The sequence below is a fragment of the Hippoglossus stenolepis genome, chromosome 6, assembly GCF_022539355.2.
Source record: "Hippoglossus stenolepis isolate QCI-W04-F060 chromosome 6, HSTE1.2, whole genome shotgun sequence".
NCBI classification, from domain to species: domain Eukaryota; kingdom Metazoa; phylum Chordata; class Actinopteri; order Pleuronectiformes; family Pleuronectidae; genus Hippoglossus; species Hippoglossus stenolepis.
Genome location: NC_061488.1, coordinates 6,402,181 through 6,419,095, shown reverse-complemented (window position 1 = coordinate 6,419,095; position 16,915 = coordinate 6,402,181). Strand labels below are relative to the sequence as shown.

The 16,915-nt window shown below is 39.8% G+C and overlaps 1 protein-coding gene across 1 annotated transcript; it reads left to right on the top strand.

Annotated features, from left to right (window-relative positions):
• Nucleotides 1–458: 458 nt before the first annotated feature.
• On the top strand, nucleotides 459–15,193 carry LOC118110620 (immunoglobulin-like and fibronectin type III domain-containing protein 1). Its single transcript, XM_047340149.1, has 24 exons — nucleotides 459–480; nucleotides 801–860; nucleotides 1,795–1,917; nucleotides 2,072–2,211; nucleotides 2,378–2,477; nucleotides 2,638–2,680; nucleotides 2,808–2,979; nucleotides 3,295–3,499; nucleotides 3,762–4,034; nucleotides 4,130–4,582; nucleotides 6,003–6,125; nucleotides 6,426–6,530; nucleotides 7,590–7,714; nucleotides 8,685–8,826; nucleotides 9,001–9,294; nucleotides 9,843–10,139; nucleotides 12,919–13,098; nucleotides 13,206–13,334; nucleotides 13,455–13,763; nucleotides 13,902–13,987; nucleotides 14,083–14,275; nucleotides 14,361–14,657; nucleotides 14,741–15,075; nucleotides 15,164–15,193. The coding sequence occupies exons 1-24, from the start codon at nucleotides 459–461 to the stop codon at nucleotides 15,191–15,193; spliced, it is 4,236 nt and encodes a 1,411-aa protein (XP_047196105.1).
• Nucleotides 15,194–16,915: the final 1,722 nt, after the last annotated feature.

The following is a 16,915-nucleotide window of genomic DNA, read 5'->3' as shown; positions in this document are numbered from 1 at the left end:
CAATCACCGATTCCAATTCCATTTCTTCTGCTTAGTCCTATTCAATCTGTACTGATGTAATCAACAATGGGGTCCAGATACTGCAAATTCACTGGTGTTGGGCAGAGATTATAACTAGATTAGATATTGGACATTTTGCAATAGTTTTCTGCATTGACAAGGTTTTATTAAAGTTTGAACACTGATAAATTTAAACAGACAAGCAATCTTTTTTATAATCAGAGTGCCTGATGGAAAAATATTATACCAACTGCTGTAACAGAATTTAGTAATCCTGTGTTCCCCAACTACTAACACAATAAACATGATTTTATTTTTTTAACGAAACAATTATAAAACAACAGTTAACATTACAAAAGTATACAGTAGTGGAGAGTTACTCCAACAACATGATGTACAGTATCTCTCCGAAACATAAAAATCCATGAGAGCTATGCAAGTTCACATTCGACACATAGATGAGGCACTTGTTGGCGAAAGGTAATTCGGTAATAAACTCAGGATGACAAGAAATCATCCGTGGATTAAGACTTCCTGTCTGCTGCCCTTTACTCTGACCCTCTCTGTGCTTATAGGTTTATTCAGACCTTGATTAGTTTTTCCTTTCCACATTAAAACGAGAATAATGTCTTCATCTACAACATTTCCATCAATATAAGGAAATGCCTGCAGGACATAACCTGCCATTTTCAATAAGGCAACTAATTAATTGCTTTTATTGAATATAAACATACATATGATTATAAATGAGTATTGACCTTGTGCTTCTTACTGATCTTGTGCAATTTCTTTTCACCCAGATTTCTCCCTGGTTCATCGATATATTCAACATTTTAATGAGGTGTCTGGCAACAAGTCAGGTGATTTGAAAGGGCCATTTTATTTTCCATTTTACAAATATAAAACCTTTGAGGTCTCCATGCATGACTGCACTCTAACACAAAGCTGAGCTGTATCCATTATTATGAACCATGGAATAAATATTGAATAATTCATTAAGGATTATTGAATACCGTGTTTGCTTGTCCTGTGGCCTGTCTTTGTGTTGATAACCTGGATTATCTGTTTACTACCTTCTCCATCATATCTCTATCACATCAGTCGCCCTCAGTCACATGTCTGGTAGCGCGTCGCTTCTCCCATTTCTGCCCTTGTAATAATAAAAACATTAATCCCCGGATTAATGTTTTTATTCATTGATTTTTCTGTGATCCTCCATCTCTGTGCGTCAAAAGCCTGATGACAAAATGCCCGACAGCAAAGCAGGTATATGCCGGGGATCACAGAGTGGATTTATTGCACTGATCTTACTTGCAGCGTTTTGAATAAGTAGAAAGGTGAAAGGATTAGTTAATTAATAGGTTGGCATACATGTCATATTTCAAGCTTCTACAATGTTAAGATTTATTGATTTATATATTTGTGAGCGGAATATATTTGACAATGACAGAGGCATGCATGTGTTTTTTTTTGTTTTTTTTTTAAATCAAACCTTAGATTTTACCCTAAAATCGAGGGTTGCATCTTCAGCACTTACCATTCGTGTAATAGTCAAAAAGCAAATGTTTCTGTCAACTCATGAAGCATCACTGAGAATGTTTGATATTTGTGAAATCGGCTGCATGGGAGCAAAAAGCAAAGTTTAATTCTACAGAGGCAGTAAAACCCCACTTCATCTGAAAAATGTCAAATCCTGCCGTGCTGAATTGCTTTATAAGGTTAAGTTATAAAGTGCTTTGTTTGTAATGTACGATAATATTTATATATATAATTTTATATTTTTGCTGGCTTTAGCCCTCATACGCAGGAGATCCAAGACTCCTGGCGTGATGATCACACAGTATGAGGTGAGCTTGCCAGAGGGAAAGAGCACCCCAGATTTCCAGAGTAAACCAGATCCTGTGGCCATCAAGGAGGGTGAGTTTCACAGAGCAACACAAATGACATATTTATCCAAACCTATAAGTTTGGCATGTGAACAAATTATTTGAATTGATGTTAAATTTTATAAACTTTCTTCACAGTTAGCCACTGTGAAAATAAACATGAAATATTTCCACACACATCACAGGGAAATTAGCGGTTTTTAAGGCCGTGGTGATCGGGGACCCGAAACCAGAGGTGTCATGGAGAAGAGCTAAAGGAAATATTTCTGACAAAGACAAATATCTGACTAAATATGAAAAATCAACTGGGGAGTATATATTAGAGGTAAGTGAATAAATACTTTCACATGCAGTAAATATCCCGTGAATACTGCTCTTACTTTAAGTTTTTAACAGCAAAGTAAAACCTCCTTGTATATTAGTACAGATGTTGTATTTTGTTGTGTAAAATTCAAACATTTGTTTACTGCATCTGTTATTTATTTCTCCAGGTTCACAAAGTGTCTGCTGCCGACACTGATACATACAAATGCTGTGCTGTGAACGAGTTTGGCAAAGCCGTCTGCACAGCTACGTTAAGTGTAACTGACGGTAAGAGTTGCTAAAGCAATGCATTTCAAACTGGGTTTATTTAAATGGTAAATCAAATGTCATTGCAACTAACTCTGACCAATGTATAGATCGTCCACAGTCTAATCTATGGTATAACTGAAAAACATTCACAAATCTGAACTGAATTTGCCATTTTCAGTGTCAACAAATCCATCCGATTTCAGAAAACTGTTAAGGAAAAGGTAAGAATATTCACATCATATAATATTAAACACCCATCTTTATGTGTATATATTTTATCATCGGCCTTTGTTTGGCCATAAACAATAAGAGCTGTATGAGCTTGTATGTTTTGATCATTATCTCTAGTAAAGCAGAGCAAGCGGATGGAGAAAGTGAGGAAACATTCTGGGATGCAATGCTGAATGCTGACATAAGAGACTATGAGCGCATCTGTAGTGAGTTCGGTGTCACAGACTTGTATATGGTTCTCAAGAAACTAGAGGAGAAGAAGAGGGAGAGGATGCAAAATAAGTGCAAGGTATGAAAACTCTCCCACGGGATCTATCATCTCAAGCTAAATCATCGATATAGACACTAACCAACCATTTCATTATAAATTTGGCTTTTTTCTAAAGACATGGCACAGATCACCAAAACAGCCATAATGTGCATTGTAATAAAAATGTGATCAATATAGGTGATCATTTAAAAATAAACTGAAATTGCATTTTAAATGTTTATAAGCGTTTAGTAACAACTTTTACCCCTCATTTCAGGTCATTACATCATTTGCTTAAATAAATTTAACCGCAATCCCGGTTAATTGTCTGTGACCCCTCTGTGTATCCGGCAGGACGGTGCGATTCCCTCTGATGAAAACTCAACAGGGAAGCACAATGTAAATGGTGTTGCGAGGAAAAAAGATTTGAGTATAAAGAGCCTGTTACAGGAGAACCCAGGGCTGACTCAGCTGGATGTTGAAAAGCTCAACCTCCTCGAAACGGCCCTGAATCAGGCGGATTCTGAAGAAATCAAGCTCCTGCTTACAGATTTTAAACGTAAGTTCAAGGGGGAAAATGTGGTATTGAAAGTTTTTTAAAAAATAAAATAATCAAATGGTCCAAAGTGTCCAATCTCTGACTTGTCTTGTCAGTTTCTTAAAACAATGTAATTTCTAAATGGAAGTATTACATTTGTTACTTGTTAAACATATACTGTAGGAAGTGAAGTCATTTATTTTCCCCCAGCGGATAGAAATGGTGACCATGGTTAGTTTAAGTTTTGTTGATTTCACTACATAAAACTTTCCTTTTTTCCCAGTTTCAAATGTGGACTTCGTTGTCAAAATGCAGGAGATTACAGCCCAAGAAAGAGAGGATGCCCTCTTTGAGTGTCTCCTGACGCACCCACTGCCCAGTATTACATGGATGGGAAAGGGCAGCGCTCTGGAGGATGGAGAAAAATATAGCATAACCGTGTCAGACCATAAACTGATCCACAGGCTGTTGATCAAGGACTGCATGCAGCTGGACAAAGGCATCTATTCAGCTGTGGCTGGCATCGTATCCTGCAACGCCTGGCTGGTCGTGGAAGGTAACACTTTACAGAACAGTGCTGCAATAATCAATGTGTGTGAAGATAATGATTTTCACAAATAAATGTGAGTCATGTTGTCATGCATGTTCCAGCTGACGGTGACTCCACACCTGCCGGTAACAAGAGACCTCGTAAAACAGCCGTGGCGGGGGGAGCACAGACCGACCTTGAGAAAGTGGCCAAAGAGCAACAAATAAAAAACCAGGAGGAGATGGAGAAGGTTTTGGCAGCTGTCAAAGCAAAGTACGACAAAGGACAAGTCAAAGGAGAAAGCAGATCAACCGATGGTGGAAGAGACGCTGAAATAAATGCAATCACTGGTCTGGGTAAAAACGCAGGAGCAGTAGAGGACACGGTTGACGCAGCAAAAGCCACCGTCCTGTCTGAGCAAACAGGAAGCAAAGGGAAAGCAAAGAAGAAAAACTCAAGAAGAGATGGCAAAGCATCAAAATCGAATGTTCCCGGGTGTGTAACAAAAACAGGAGGGATGGTAGATGCCCCCGAGAACGAGAAATCTGATCGAGTGGATTTTGACAAGGTAACAGGTAAAGTCGATCTATGCCCAACAATGCATTTCCTCCATCAGCACTTCAGTGAGTAATCGGTGCAGGTTAATAACTTGTGTGTGTGTGTTCAAAACATGTTTTTAATTATTTCAAAAGCAGAAGACTGGGCAGAACGATTCAACAAGACACAACTGGTTAATATTTCAGTACAGGGGATTCCCAGTCACCATAAATAATACAATACATTTCAGCTTTGGATATCATTGAGAACCGGCAGCTCCCAGAAAGAAGGATGTGGGAGTTTGCATGTTCTCCCCGTGCCTGCGTAGGTTTTCTCTGGGTCCATGTTCCTCCCACAGTCCATAGACATGTCATTTGGAGACCCTTAATTGCCCATAGATGTTAATGTGAGCATGCATGGTTATTGGGATTGGCTCCAGCGACCCTCATAGAATAGAAAGAGGTATAGATAATGGGGGGGATGGATATCATTTGGAATTCCCAGCTGAACTATTTTATTATAACTGACCCCAGATGCAGATGAAGGAGAATATTCTGAGGAAAGCGAGGACTTCAGCGAATCCAACGATAATTCAAGATTAAAGTACGGTCAAGACATTGAAGGTAGTGTATCTGGAAACATGTAGAAAATATACTGCTTTTATTTATTCTTTTGATTGAATGTTGTGTGTGTATTGAGCGCAACTGCAAAAGTACAGATGTAACCCAGATTCAAATATTTGCCACAGGTCGAAGTGAAGTGACAGATTCCGATGGAAACATAGTGAAGTCTAGCAAACGATCAAAGCGACCAAAGAAGGTCCATTGGAAACATCAAACATCTGGTGAGACACTGTATTTTCTGCATGGAGGAGATTACAGAAATACAACTGACCAAAGATTAATCATCTAAGATATACTGTGTAGTACTGAGAAAAAGTAAGTGATTTTTCAACTTCCTTGTATTGTACAATGACAACAAATCACATCTGATTGTTTTTCCTATTGTTTCATTAAAACAACAGGCTTTGACTCAAGCAAAGAAAATAATAGAAATAAACAACAGCAATAAAAGTTTTATTTTCTGGTTCCTGAAATCAAGTGCAATAAGCAGAGTGAGCATCTGGAACAACACTAATGACAACATTTTCTCTTTCATTAGCGTAACGTAGTTTTAAATGATGAAAAATAAATAAATAAAAGAATCAGCAGATTGGTAAGGAAAGGCTGATATGTTCGCATAATGAATAAATTAATAAAATGTGAAAAAATAGTCTATGTCTTAGGTTGGATGAGAACTAAGCAAGATGTCTTTTAGTCTTTGTTGCTCTGCTGCTGGTTTATTTTTGAAGATGTAAAGAATTTTTAATACAATATATAAAACAACAATGAAATAGTGGACACACTGAAACTCCAAGGTGTTAAGTGAAATCAGCACAACCCAAACTCTGTGTCTCAGATCCAAATGAACAAGCGAGTGACTATGAAGAAAGTGACAGTGAAGACAACGAGGACCCGACTGGTGAAGACAAGAATCCACGTCGTGCAAAGCAAAGACAACAGCAAGCCAACGCAGACAATGGTAAGAGATGGGAAGTGGTGCATTAGTGCATGGAGGCGTCTTCTGGTTAGTCAGAAAATAACCTTGATCTTCTGAATCTTTTATCTGAGGAACACAAACTCGTCAGTCCTAAACATGTTCTTGTTGTGTATTGGCAGAATTTTTTTGTTTTCCAGTACGATTGAATCATGTTCTGGTTAAGTGATTGGATTTTACACTAATTGCACAACAAACTATATGACCATTGATATGGCGTCTGTTAATTTTGAAGCAAAATTATTTTTTAAACTGTGTGTGTAAAGCTATGGTTTGAATATTAAGGTGAAAAAGAAGTCAGTGACTGTGAGGAGATGGGCGATGCCACTGGTGCTGTCAAACGTAAAAGGCGTAAAAGACAAGGTCCCCTGATAGAAGACGTGGTGATTGGTGAGTAAAGTGTCGTGACTCAATGACAGTAATCAAACAATAAAGAAGTAAATGACCAAGGAGTTGTAGATATCCATGTCTAACCTCTGATTACTGCGATTTTTATACATGAATTAACAGTGGCCTTAACTGTATATTTATAGGTCAGGATTATGTATAACATGAATTCATATGATGTTTCTATATCTTATTAACAGGGGTGATCATAGTCAACACTATAGAATGACAGCAGCTGAAACACATGCTATAGCACCTAAAACAACTCTGTTGGGGCCAAGAAAATAACTGACTCCATCGTCTGCTTCACTTCAAAAGTCGTGCGCCCATCGATAATAGTTACTAACAGCAGCAGAGAGGCTGTTCCACGCTACTGGAGCCACTCAGTGGTTAGCGCACAATCTACTGGAGTAAAATAGAGAGCTCCTCTTTATTTGTATTGAAGCAAAAAAAAATTGAATTGAGATTATGGAACGAATTGTGACACAAACCATCAGAAAGTAATTACATTACCAAAGGTTCCTACACCTACTTATTATGACTGGAAAAGGTGGGGTGAGTACTGTTGTGCAAATTTGCTGAATATCAGGTTAGGTTAATTTTTTTCCAATGCACAATGAATGAGAATAAATCTGGGTAAAAAAACAATCACATTATGATTAAAATTCAAATTATCAGGTTTGTAGCTCAACAAAATTGTGATAAATCAGAAAACAATGCTTCAATCTCTGATCTCCACTGAAATCAATTAATGCCAATGATATTTTTGCTGTCCCTGCATACTGTTAATCAGGTTGCTCTGTATGCTGCATGTTGATATGCTTCATTTTTTTTACCACAACAACAAAATTCTCCAGGAGACAAACTGCAGTTGTTTTGTCATTTGCTACTGACAGGTCTACATTTTGCCCCAAATTAAAGACAACACCCTCGACTATGAAGCCCGTCTAGGTATAACAAAATAATAAAGGAAAGGTATCAATATAAATAGAAAACAACCTTGTATGAGGGTTTATCATCTTATAAATATATTGCCTGACAGTTAACAACTGTTTACGATAGATCCAGGGGTCCAGTTCATCTGTGGATTGTCTGATGTCAGTGCCATCATCAGTGAGACTGCTGAATTAACATGTAAGCTCAGCAGTGAGGACTGTGACGGAGCCTGGTTCAGAGACAGAAAAAAGGTTAGTCCTGCAGGTAAAGCTCATCTTTTTCTCACTGTGTTGGCGTCCATCAGGAAACTACGGCCCGGGGAGCTAAAGCTGCTTCCATCATTTGATCCAAGACAAACAAAAAAAACAATATGTTCACTATCTTTAGATCTAGTGCAGTTTTGTTCTCACGCTGATATTTTAAAAACAAACCAAGATGTGTACAGTCAGCATTAAATCATACAGGTAAGCCCATCCTCATCCTGCATTCCTGTAGCCTGTATTCTCTTGTGATCAGACATGCAACTGAACCTTGTGTTTTGTACAACAACATTACAAGGATGGTTGTATATAAATATCAGGTGATCACCTCATCAGCTCACTAACAGCAGATGGATTCAATGGTAGTTTAGCCTTTTAATTTATGGTCACATCACCTATTCTTCAGGCTATGTGGTTGCTAAGACCACACTGGAGTCTGATTGACAGCTACAACACCAATCAAATGAACTGATGTAAAATGGGAAAACACACCAGTGTTAGTTTGAAACACAGACTGTGTAAAGATGGACAAGATGACTGCTCCCCTAAAGTGAAGCAAAAGCACCTTTTCGCCCCCTAGTGGCTGGCAGCATTATAGGTCCTAAACCTAATATTTCCCAGCTGCTGCTGCTGCTGCTCCTCCTCCTCCTCCTCCTATTTGCTGTTCACCTCTCTTTAAAAAGTTAAATACCCAAAAAATATTTAAAAGTAATAAGTATGTACGTCATTATTTTCTTGAGAGAGAATCTGTTGCCACTTTAAGTGAATCACCACAGGTTTCATACACTATGTTGTCATCTGTGATTTAGCTCAAATATCTGGCAGATGTTTATTCACTGGGTGGGACACACCACAGCTGGACATGAAGTCCTTTGGAGCGTTCACCGTTTCTGATCTGAATGACTAATTAACTCGCAATTGTTTCTGCTTTTCATCTGTCATGTGCCCGCTTTCCTATCAGATATCCCCAGATGACAATTTCATTATCACAAAAGATGGTGCGATCCATAAATTAATGATAATCAGGTGCGTGGAGGAGCACTCTGGGAAATATCGCTTTGAAGCAGATGGTCGTAAAACAGAGGCGATGATCAACGTCAAAGGTTTGAGAATTCATCATGATGACACTAATGATATTTGATGACACGCAGCAGAAGTATAAAGGGAAAATTCTGTGTTGTATTTTTAGCCATAGGTTAGAAGTTGTTAGTTTGAAATCAGATAACAGCTAAATACCATCTCAACACTAAATGACCCTGTGCCCCCCTTTGTTTTAGATCCTCCCAGGTTTGGCCCTGAGGACCTCAGTGCCTTCACTGAGCCTGTAATCGTCAAAGTGGGACACAACGCCATCTTCAAACTGCATTTCGTTGGCCATGAGCCCATCAAGATTCAGTGGTACAGGGAGGGAGATGAGCTCCTGGATGACAGCAACACAAAGATAGAGAGGTTTGCGAGTCACAGCCGCTTGCTCCTCAGCAGGTGCCAGAGGAAGGAAACGGGAGAGATCAAGATCAAGCTCAAGAACGAACACGGCTTCACTGAGGCCATTTCACAGCTAATTGTGCTTGGTGAGTGAATGAAGGACGAAACCGGAAACATAAGACAATTACCTAATCAATTATGTAATGATTAAATCTGCATCCAACTCCTTCAAGAAAGTAGTATCTTTTAGAATTATATGATTTGTGCAGTAAGCAGCATCGTCATATGTACTTTGGTGTTGTAAAAGCACAAGAACAGCAAACAGCAGTGTGCTGCAACGCTTCAGAGCTCATCAACATAACTGTTACAATCTGGACATATTATGTGCTTCTTTCAAAACTGCTGCCCTCCATCTATCAATCAAGAGATGGCCTCTTGTTCTACTTTAAGCAGAATATCAGACAGCGAGATTGTGATATATTAAAGATTCTTTTTAGGAAACGCAAGTCAGAGCTTGACAAAAGCAATTATGATCTAACTGCACCTGTCATTGCTGCCAGCAACACAAATGTCAAATATGACTATAATTATCTTTCACTGAAAATAATTTGTCCCTTGTGTAAATGTGGTATTTGTGTTCTCACATACTGGAAGTTAAAGCTTTGTCAAATGTCAAAATGTCTTGACGTTTCAGACAAACCCACGTCACCTCTGGGTCCTTCCGAGGTAATGGAGAGCTCGCAGACATGTATTGAATTCAGGTGGCGGCCTCCTAAGGACGACGGCGGCTCACCAGTGATTAACTACACGATCGAGCGTCAGCAAGTGGGTCGAAACACCTGGAAGAAAAGAGGCGAGATCCCCGGTGTGCCCAGCTTCCGTGATACAGAAGTGGAACATGGCCGGAAATACTGTTACCGTGTCCGAGCGGTGACTGCGGAGGGAACAAGTGGAGTTATGGAAACTGACGACATGCAAGCCGGCACTCTGGGTGAGCAAAACTGATGTCACATCATCTGAGATTTCACTGACAGTTTAATGTGAGATAAATATATATGTTGCTTTTAATGTCACTGAAGCCTGAAACTGTGCAAAACTTAGGCAGGACACACGTTAGTTTCTTCACAAACACAATCTTGCTGTGAGTCAGTGCAAACCACTGGTGAACACTATGGGATGTGCAGTAAAACAAGGACCACAAGGGCTAAATGCAGCTCGACTTTCCAACAATAAAACATGATGATAAATGAAACCACTTTCTCACCAGCAATACAAATCTCTGATTGTCATTGAATGTGCCAAGAAAGTCAGACTGTAAAAGAGGCAAAAGTTACACTTCACATCCCACAAAGACTGCAATCACTGTCCCTGGGAGAACCAAAACCTAATGCTACCTGAGAGACAATTTTAAAAAGTGTCCTGTTCCACTTCTAAAAGAAATTCCAATAAATCAGTCACAGAGAGAAACAATTTACACCTTTTGCTCGCCCAACAGCCAACTAATAAAAAGCCAGAAGAAAAGGCATAAGCTTAAATTGACACTGCACAATAACACGGGACCAGTACGGCACAGCGAGCGGCCGATAACAAAACAAGCATAAGACAAATGAGAATAGCTTGAACTTACTGTTTGAAGGTCGGCTTGAATAAGAGGACCATGTAACAGACTTTCTTGGAGGAGTCGGTGTGTTGTGTTAGTTTTCCATGGGGACCTTCAGTCTCTGCAGCCTGTGCGACTCCACACAAACAAGTGAAAGTCGGAAATAAGTCCTCTCCAAGTCGTGATCCAGTTTTTCCTCCACAAGCTGTTGGAAATGCAGAAAACGATCAAAACCAGTCTGTCACCCTTCTGTCTAAATGTCTGCAGATTTACTACCAGAGGTTTGGGCCTCACCTCCGTAGATTCATGTTTTCCTCTAAAATCTGTTTTTTATATTGTAAAATTAATAACTTTACAGCATGAGGCAGCCATTTGGCAGAAAGGATCTATTAAGACCAATGATAAATGAGCACTAACTATCTGATTCAACCTACTGGTTTAAGGTGAGTAATTAATTAATGAGGCTGGCACAGCTGCTGACAAGTTTGTCAATAATTTATCAATTTTTTTGTCGATAACTGGTCAATACTTATGTCAATAATTTATCTAAATAGTCCCAATACAAGCCAGTTTGCTAATCTACGTTAGCATTGGTCGTCTGGTAGCACGTTCTGCTATGCTAGCATATGTCAACATGCTAATATCTAACATTAGCTTGCATACATTGCTAACAAACACTAGTATGCTCATATCGTATGCTCACATACTAAAATAAAACAAAATGCTAAGAAACTGGAGATACATTTGAGTGGTGAAGACTTTACAACGTTTTCTTGAAAAAACTAACGGTCGTTAAGAGAATAACGGTTTTAGATTTGGGGCTTTTAGCTTTAGCCTTAATGTTTAAGCAAATGAAAACCAACTTGGTTCACCAGCTGTCTTCATCAAACCAGCCTCTGACACCTCTGAAGGACTCACCTCTGCTCGGGAGACGTTTTATATCCACACACACTGGATTAAATCCTTCTGTTAACTCTGAGAAAGTCTTAAACACAGTTTGAACCCGGATGAGGACGTGTGACTGAATCAGTGCACGTGACACAGGTGTGCCGCTGCGACGTGCCCGCCACCTGTCCAGGGGGCGTAACCTGCTTCTCGCGCAATGGCTCCAGCCCCGCCCCTTGACCCTGGATAGAGGATGGATGGATGGATGGATGGATGAGAGGATGGAAGGATGAATGAGCGGAGGGATGGTTGGATGAGAGGATGGAAGGATGAATGAATGAGAGGAGGGATGGTTGGATGAGAGGATGGATGGATGGATAGATAGATGAATGGATGGATGAGAGTATGGATGGATGGATAGATGAATGGATGGATGAGAGGATGGATGGATGGATAGATAGATGGATGGATAGATGGTTGGATGAATGGCAAACATGGACTATAAGGGGACAGAAGATCAGAAATACCAGCAGAGACTTTCAGAGAGGATTTGTTAAAACCTTTATGCAATTTGTGAGAACACACACAGTAAATTTCACTGCTCTTTATCTTTATTGTATTTATGAAAACACAAAAAAGATCTGTTGTTTAAAAAACATATCTTTTTAATCATCAGCTGATTCAGTGTCGATGCTGCCCCCTGCTGTGCAGCATTAGCCATTAGCCTGGTCTGTACTGAGTGTCCTCTCCAATGCATTGTGCATCTACGATGAATGAGTAAATACCAATCCTGTCATTCTTTTAAATTAAGTGACAGTAATATAGTCAATTTGTCCGTTTAGAATAGAGCAGAATATAAATATTTATAGTCCACTTGTGTGGAAATGTATCTTTGGATATATAAATCAGAGCATTTAATGTGATTAACAGGGGGAAGAAGGGCACATGACAAACATTCATGCATTTGGGAAATTCCCTGAACATGGACTAGAATACATGAAAACAATGAAAACAGTAAATATGGCAAACTAATGAGCCTGTAGCAGTAAGTATTTGAAGTAAAGGAGCTGGAATAGTAACAGCAATTTCCAAAAATGTTATTTGTAGAGTAAAGACTCAACTAAGAGGTCATCATTACAGGGAGGGGACGATATGGTCAGTAACAAGATTAAGAATAACAATAACACTGCACTGCTTGTGACCTGATAAGAGTTTAAAAGAAAAGTTCATTCTGTCAGATTTCAACTTCAACCAGTGAAATGACCTATTTTTCTCCACTCTTCAGCTTTTCCTGGCCCTCCAGCGCCTCCGAAGGTGGTCAGTGCCTTCGACGACTGCATCAACCTTTGCTGGAACATACCGATCAACACAGGAGGTTCACGTATCCTGGGTTATATTCTGGAGAAACGCAAAAAGGGCAGTAATCTCTGGACTGTGGTCAACGCCGTGGATGGGCTGATAAAAGGTTGGCTTCTTTTTTTAAATTTTTATTTCACCCTAATTCAAGCTGCCAGTGTTTCAGTCTGTGACAGTGAGGTTTTGTTGTTGCTCTTTCTTTAAATGTAACTGCAGAGAAGAGATATACCGTGAAGGATGTTGTGGCAGGTATGGAGTATGAATTCAGAGTAACTGCCATAAACCTCTCAGGACCTGGTGAATCTAGCAACCCCTCGGAGTTTGTTTATGCTCGGGATCCCAAGCGTAAGTGTTGCAACTGTTTTTCATGCTAGAATAAACCACAAATACCACATTAAAGAAAGTATGCATAAACCATTCACTGCATGACATTTGACTTGACTTTTAATTTCACGTGTATCCCAGAGCCTCCTGGTAAAGTTACAGGCCTGAAGGTGACAGAAACATCTTACACCCACATGGTCCTGATTTGGACTAAACCTGAGGAGAAACCAGGGATACAGGATGAGGCCAAAGGGTATTTTGTAGAAATTCGACAGGCCGACTGTATCGAATGGTCCCGCTGTATCAGCGTCCCGATCATCACCACTTCCTTCAGCGCGAAAGGCCTCAAGTCCATGGACATGTACTGGGTGAGGGTGATAGCGACTAATGATGGAGGAGAGAGTGAACCTGAGGAGCTGGCCAACTATGTGCTTGCTATGCCCTCACCAGGTACAAATACTCTTCTTGGAAACTGAATATGTTGCTGGTTGCATTTTGAAGAAAATCCACTCTGTCTTGACACTTTCGAAATCTCCTGAAGTTAAATATTGTCCAAAGCCATTTTTTGATTGTTTTTCTTCATTTCAGTGAGGCCAAAGTTCACAGACCACAGGATGAAGAGTTTTGTGGTAGTGAGGGCAGGAAACTCTGTCAGGATCACAGTTCACTTTGAGGTGAGATTCACATTGTTCAACCCATAAAACTCAACAGGGGGGGAAAACCTAAAGGATCCTATAAACTAAGATATTACCAATGCACTTTCTTCCAGGCCTCCCCACGGCCAGCTATCATGTGGCTAAAGGACAACTCGCCAGTGGCAAAGCGAGCGACGGTAAGCAACTCTGACGGCTCGTCTCAGTTGCTGATCCCCTCCTCTGAGCGTTCGGATTCTGGCATCTACTCCATCCTGGTGAAAAATTTCGCAGGACAAGAGACATTCAGTACAGAAGTCCGAGTCACAGGTTAGATTTAGAAAATCTAGCTACATCAATTTCCAATATATTTACTGAAGGACCTGCAGCCAGTAAAATCTGATTGTATTTCCAGATGACCCGAAGCCTCCTGGTCTGGTGGAACTGGAGGAAAACGTGCCCGGCACAGTGACGGTGATGTGGGAACCGTCTCCTGATGAGAAGCGCGATGACCGCCTCCACTACACGGTGTCCAAACTGGATTCCACCAAACGCACGTGGACCACAGTGGCCGACAGACTCTTCAATAACAAGGTCACAGTCTGCAATATCATGCACGGGAGGGAATATCACTTCCGCGTCTATGCCAAAAATGACATTGGCATATCGGCACATTCGGAGTCACCGACCTGGGGGATGGAGAAGAAGAAACGTGAGTTCTTATATCACAGCTTTAAAGGGAAAATATTAACCTCTGAGATAAAACATAATATCACTGTAACTCCTCTCTTACAGAAAAGTTTGTGGTGAACGTACCGACCATGAAGGACTGTGATCTGCGATGTGCTCCAACTTTCCTCGTCCCCTTGAAGCTTCACACGGCACCCAAGGGCTACGAGTGCTACATGAGCTGCGCAGTGAAGGGAGACCCCAACCCTCGAATCACGTGGTATCGAAACCACATCAGTCTGAACACAAACACCAACTATTACATCTCCAACACGTGCGGGGTGTGCTCCATGTTGATCCTCCGCGTGGGCCCCAAAGACGTGGGCGAGTACACCATCACCGCAGAGAACGACCTGGGCCGGGCTGAAAGCTCCACCGTCCTCAGTGTCAGAGGTGAGGCAGCAACACAACTGCACTTTAATATAAAGAATAGATGAGAAAGAAAAGCACACAACATGATGTTAAATCACTTCTCTCTTTTCCTTACAGAGTGAAGAAGCTAAGGACGTCACAGTCTGAGCACGATTTATATTAAAGTTCACATTTCTCATACTAAATATTTGAATTGAAGTAGCTGTGGTGCTTGGATTTACTTCACCAACTGTAATAAGAAACAAAATGAGGTATTTGAGGGTTTCTGAAATAGAAATAAAATTATTTCACAAATGAAACATTGCTCTCCTGCATGGTTCAGTGTGTTTGATGATGAAAGTCAGAGGATCACTGCAGAACGTGGTGATTGCTGTGATTTGATATGAGCAGATACGGTACAGAAATGACACTGTGGGTAAATACATTATTCCAAAGGGTCTGTTTGTTCATGAGTTTCATCATCCAGACAATTAACACTATATCTACTAGCACATAATCAACTGGTGAGACATTTTGACAAATGACAATGAAAATATTGTAATAAAATATCCATATAAAACCAATTTTCATCACGATATGATTGAAATTATAGCAGGTTCAATGTATAGGTCTTACATTTGAACTTTATTTTTTGTATTTTCTTTATTCTACCTCTGTTTTGAAAATGTAACATACAAAGAAAACTGTACAAAAGTAAGACCTAAAGACAACTTATACAGTTTTCAGTATATGTATTCATCCTCACAGTCCAGAGTTCAATTTTGTCCAGTTTAACACTGAAGTTGATTGATTTTACCCATTTTATCACCATGGTTACACCACCAAATTACAGATTGCAGCAATGCTTTCTCACAGCCTGTAAAGCTTGTGATCGCTCTGATCAATACTGACCTATTTCCCACACTGTAACTCTCACATCACATCATTACTTTGTGACCCAGGACACGACAGAGCAAAACGCTGATGGGATTTTACCTTTAGGATGATGCAGCGTTCTCCTGTCCTGAACAAAACAACATGCAAAAAGAAGGGAGGTGAAGGAGACGTCATTCAAATAGTTTCTACACATCAGACAATCAAACTGAAAACATTTGTATGGGCGAACCATAGATATGAGGGGACTATAAAGTGTTATGAAACTATCAATAAAGTAATTATCAATATTAGACCATAGATTTATTTGCATTAACAGTGATGGAATCAATACAATCTGGCGAAAGATAGATAGAAAAAAAGAAAGAAAATTGTCACAATTGCTGTTATTGTTCAATAGTTTTTTTGCCAACCTTTTACTTCTGTTGATAGTTTTAAGAAACAACTCAAGACCTATTTCTATGATCTTGCTTTTAATTCATTTTATCCTTTTTTTAACACCATTGTCTATGTTTTATACTTCTTTTTATATCTATCTATCTATCTATCTATCTATCTATCTATCTATTTTCACCTATATACAAGGAAAGTCCCAGGTGTTACTGTAACATTGATGATGGCTCGAGGTCTATTGAAAGAAAGACAGAAAGAAAGAAAGCTTAAACTGTCATATTTGCTGTTATGGTTCAATATAGGGTTAATGGTGGTGCATGGTCTTTTATAAGAAAGAAACAACGAGAGAAAGACAGAAAGACAGACAGACAGACAGAAAGACATGTATTGATGTCAGTTTGACATCTGAAGCTGAAGGTGACCTTTGAGGACTAGTGTTTTTTCTCATGTCTGCCCTGAGCCACAGAATTACAGTTTTACAGCCCCACACTCAAAGAACTCAGTCTGACCCAAAACGGGACAAACAAACTGTTCCTTCTTCCACAGCCAGTAGCTTCCCTCACAGCTGAGTCATATACGTGTGTGTGTGTGTGTGTAGTACAT

Excerpts from the sequence above, each read along its gene's own strand:
- LOC118110620 (XM_047340149.1), top strand. The coding sequence starts at position 459 with ATGAGGCACTTGTTGGCGAAAG. Across the intron at positions 3,500-3,761 it reads CCTGCTTACAGATTTTAAAC|TTTCAAATGTGGACTTCGTT; the intron begins GTAAGTTCAAGG and ends CTTTTTTCCCAG. Across the intron at positions 7,715-8,684 it reads GGTTCAGAGACAGAAAAAAG|ATATCCCCAGATGACAATTT; the intron begins GTTAGTCCTGCA and ends CTTTCCTATCAG.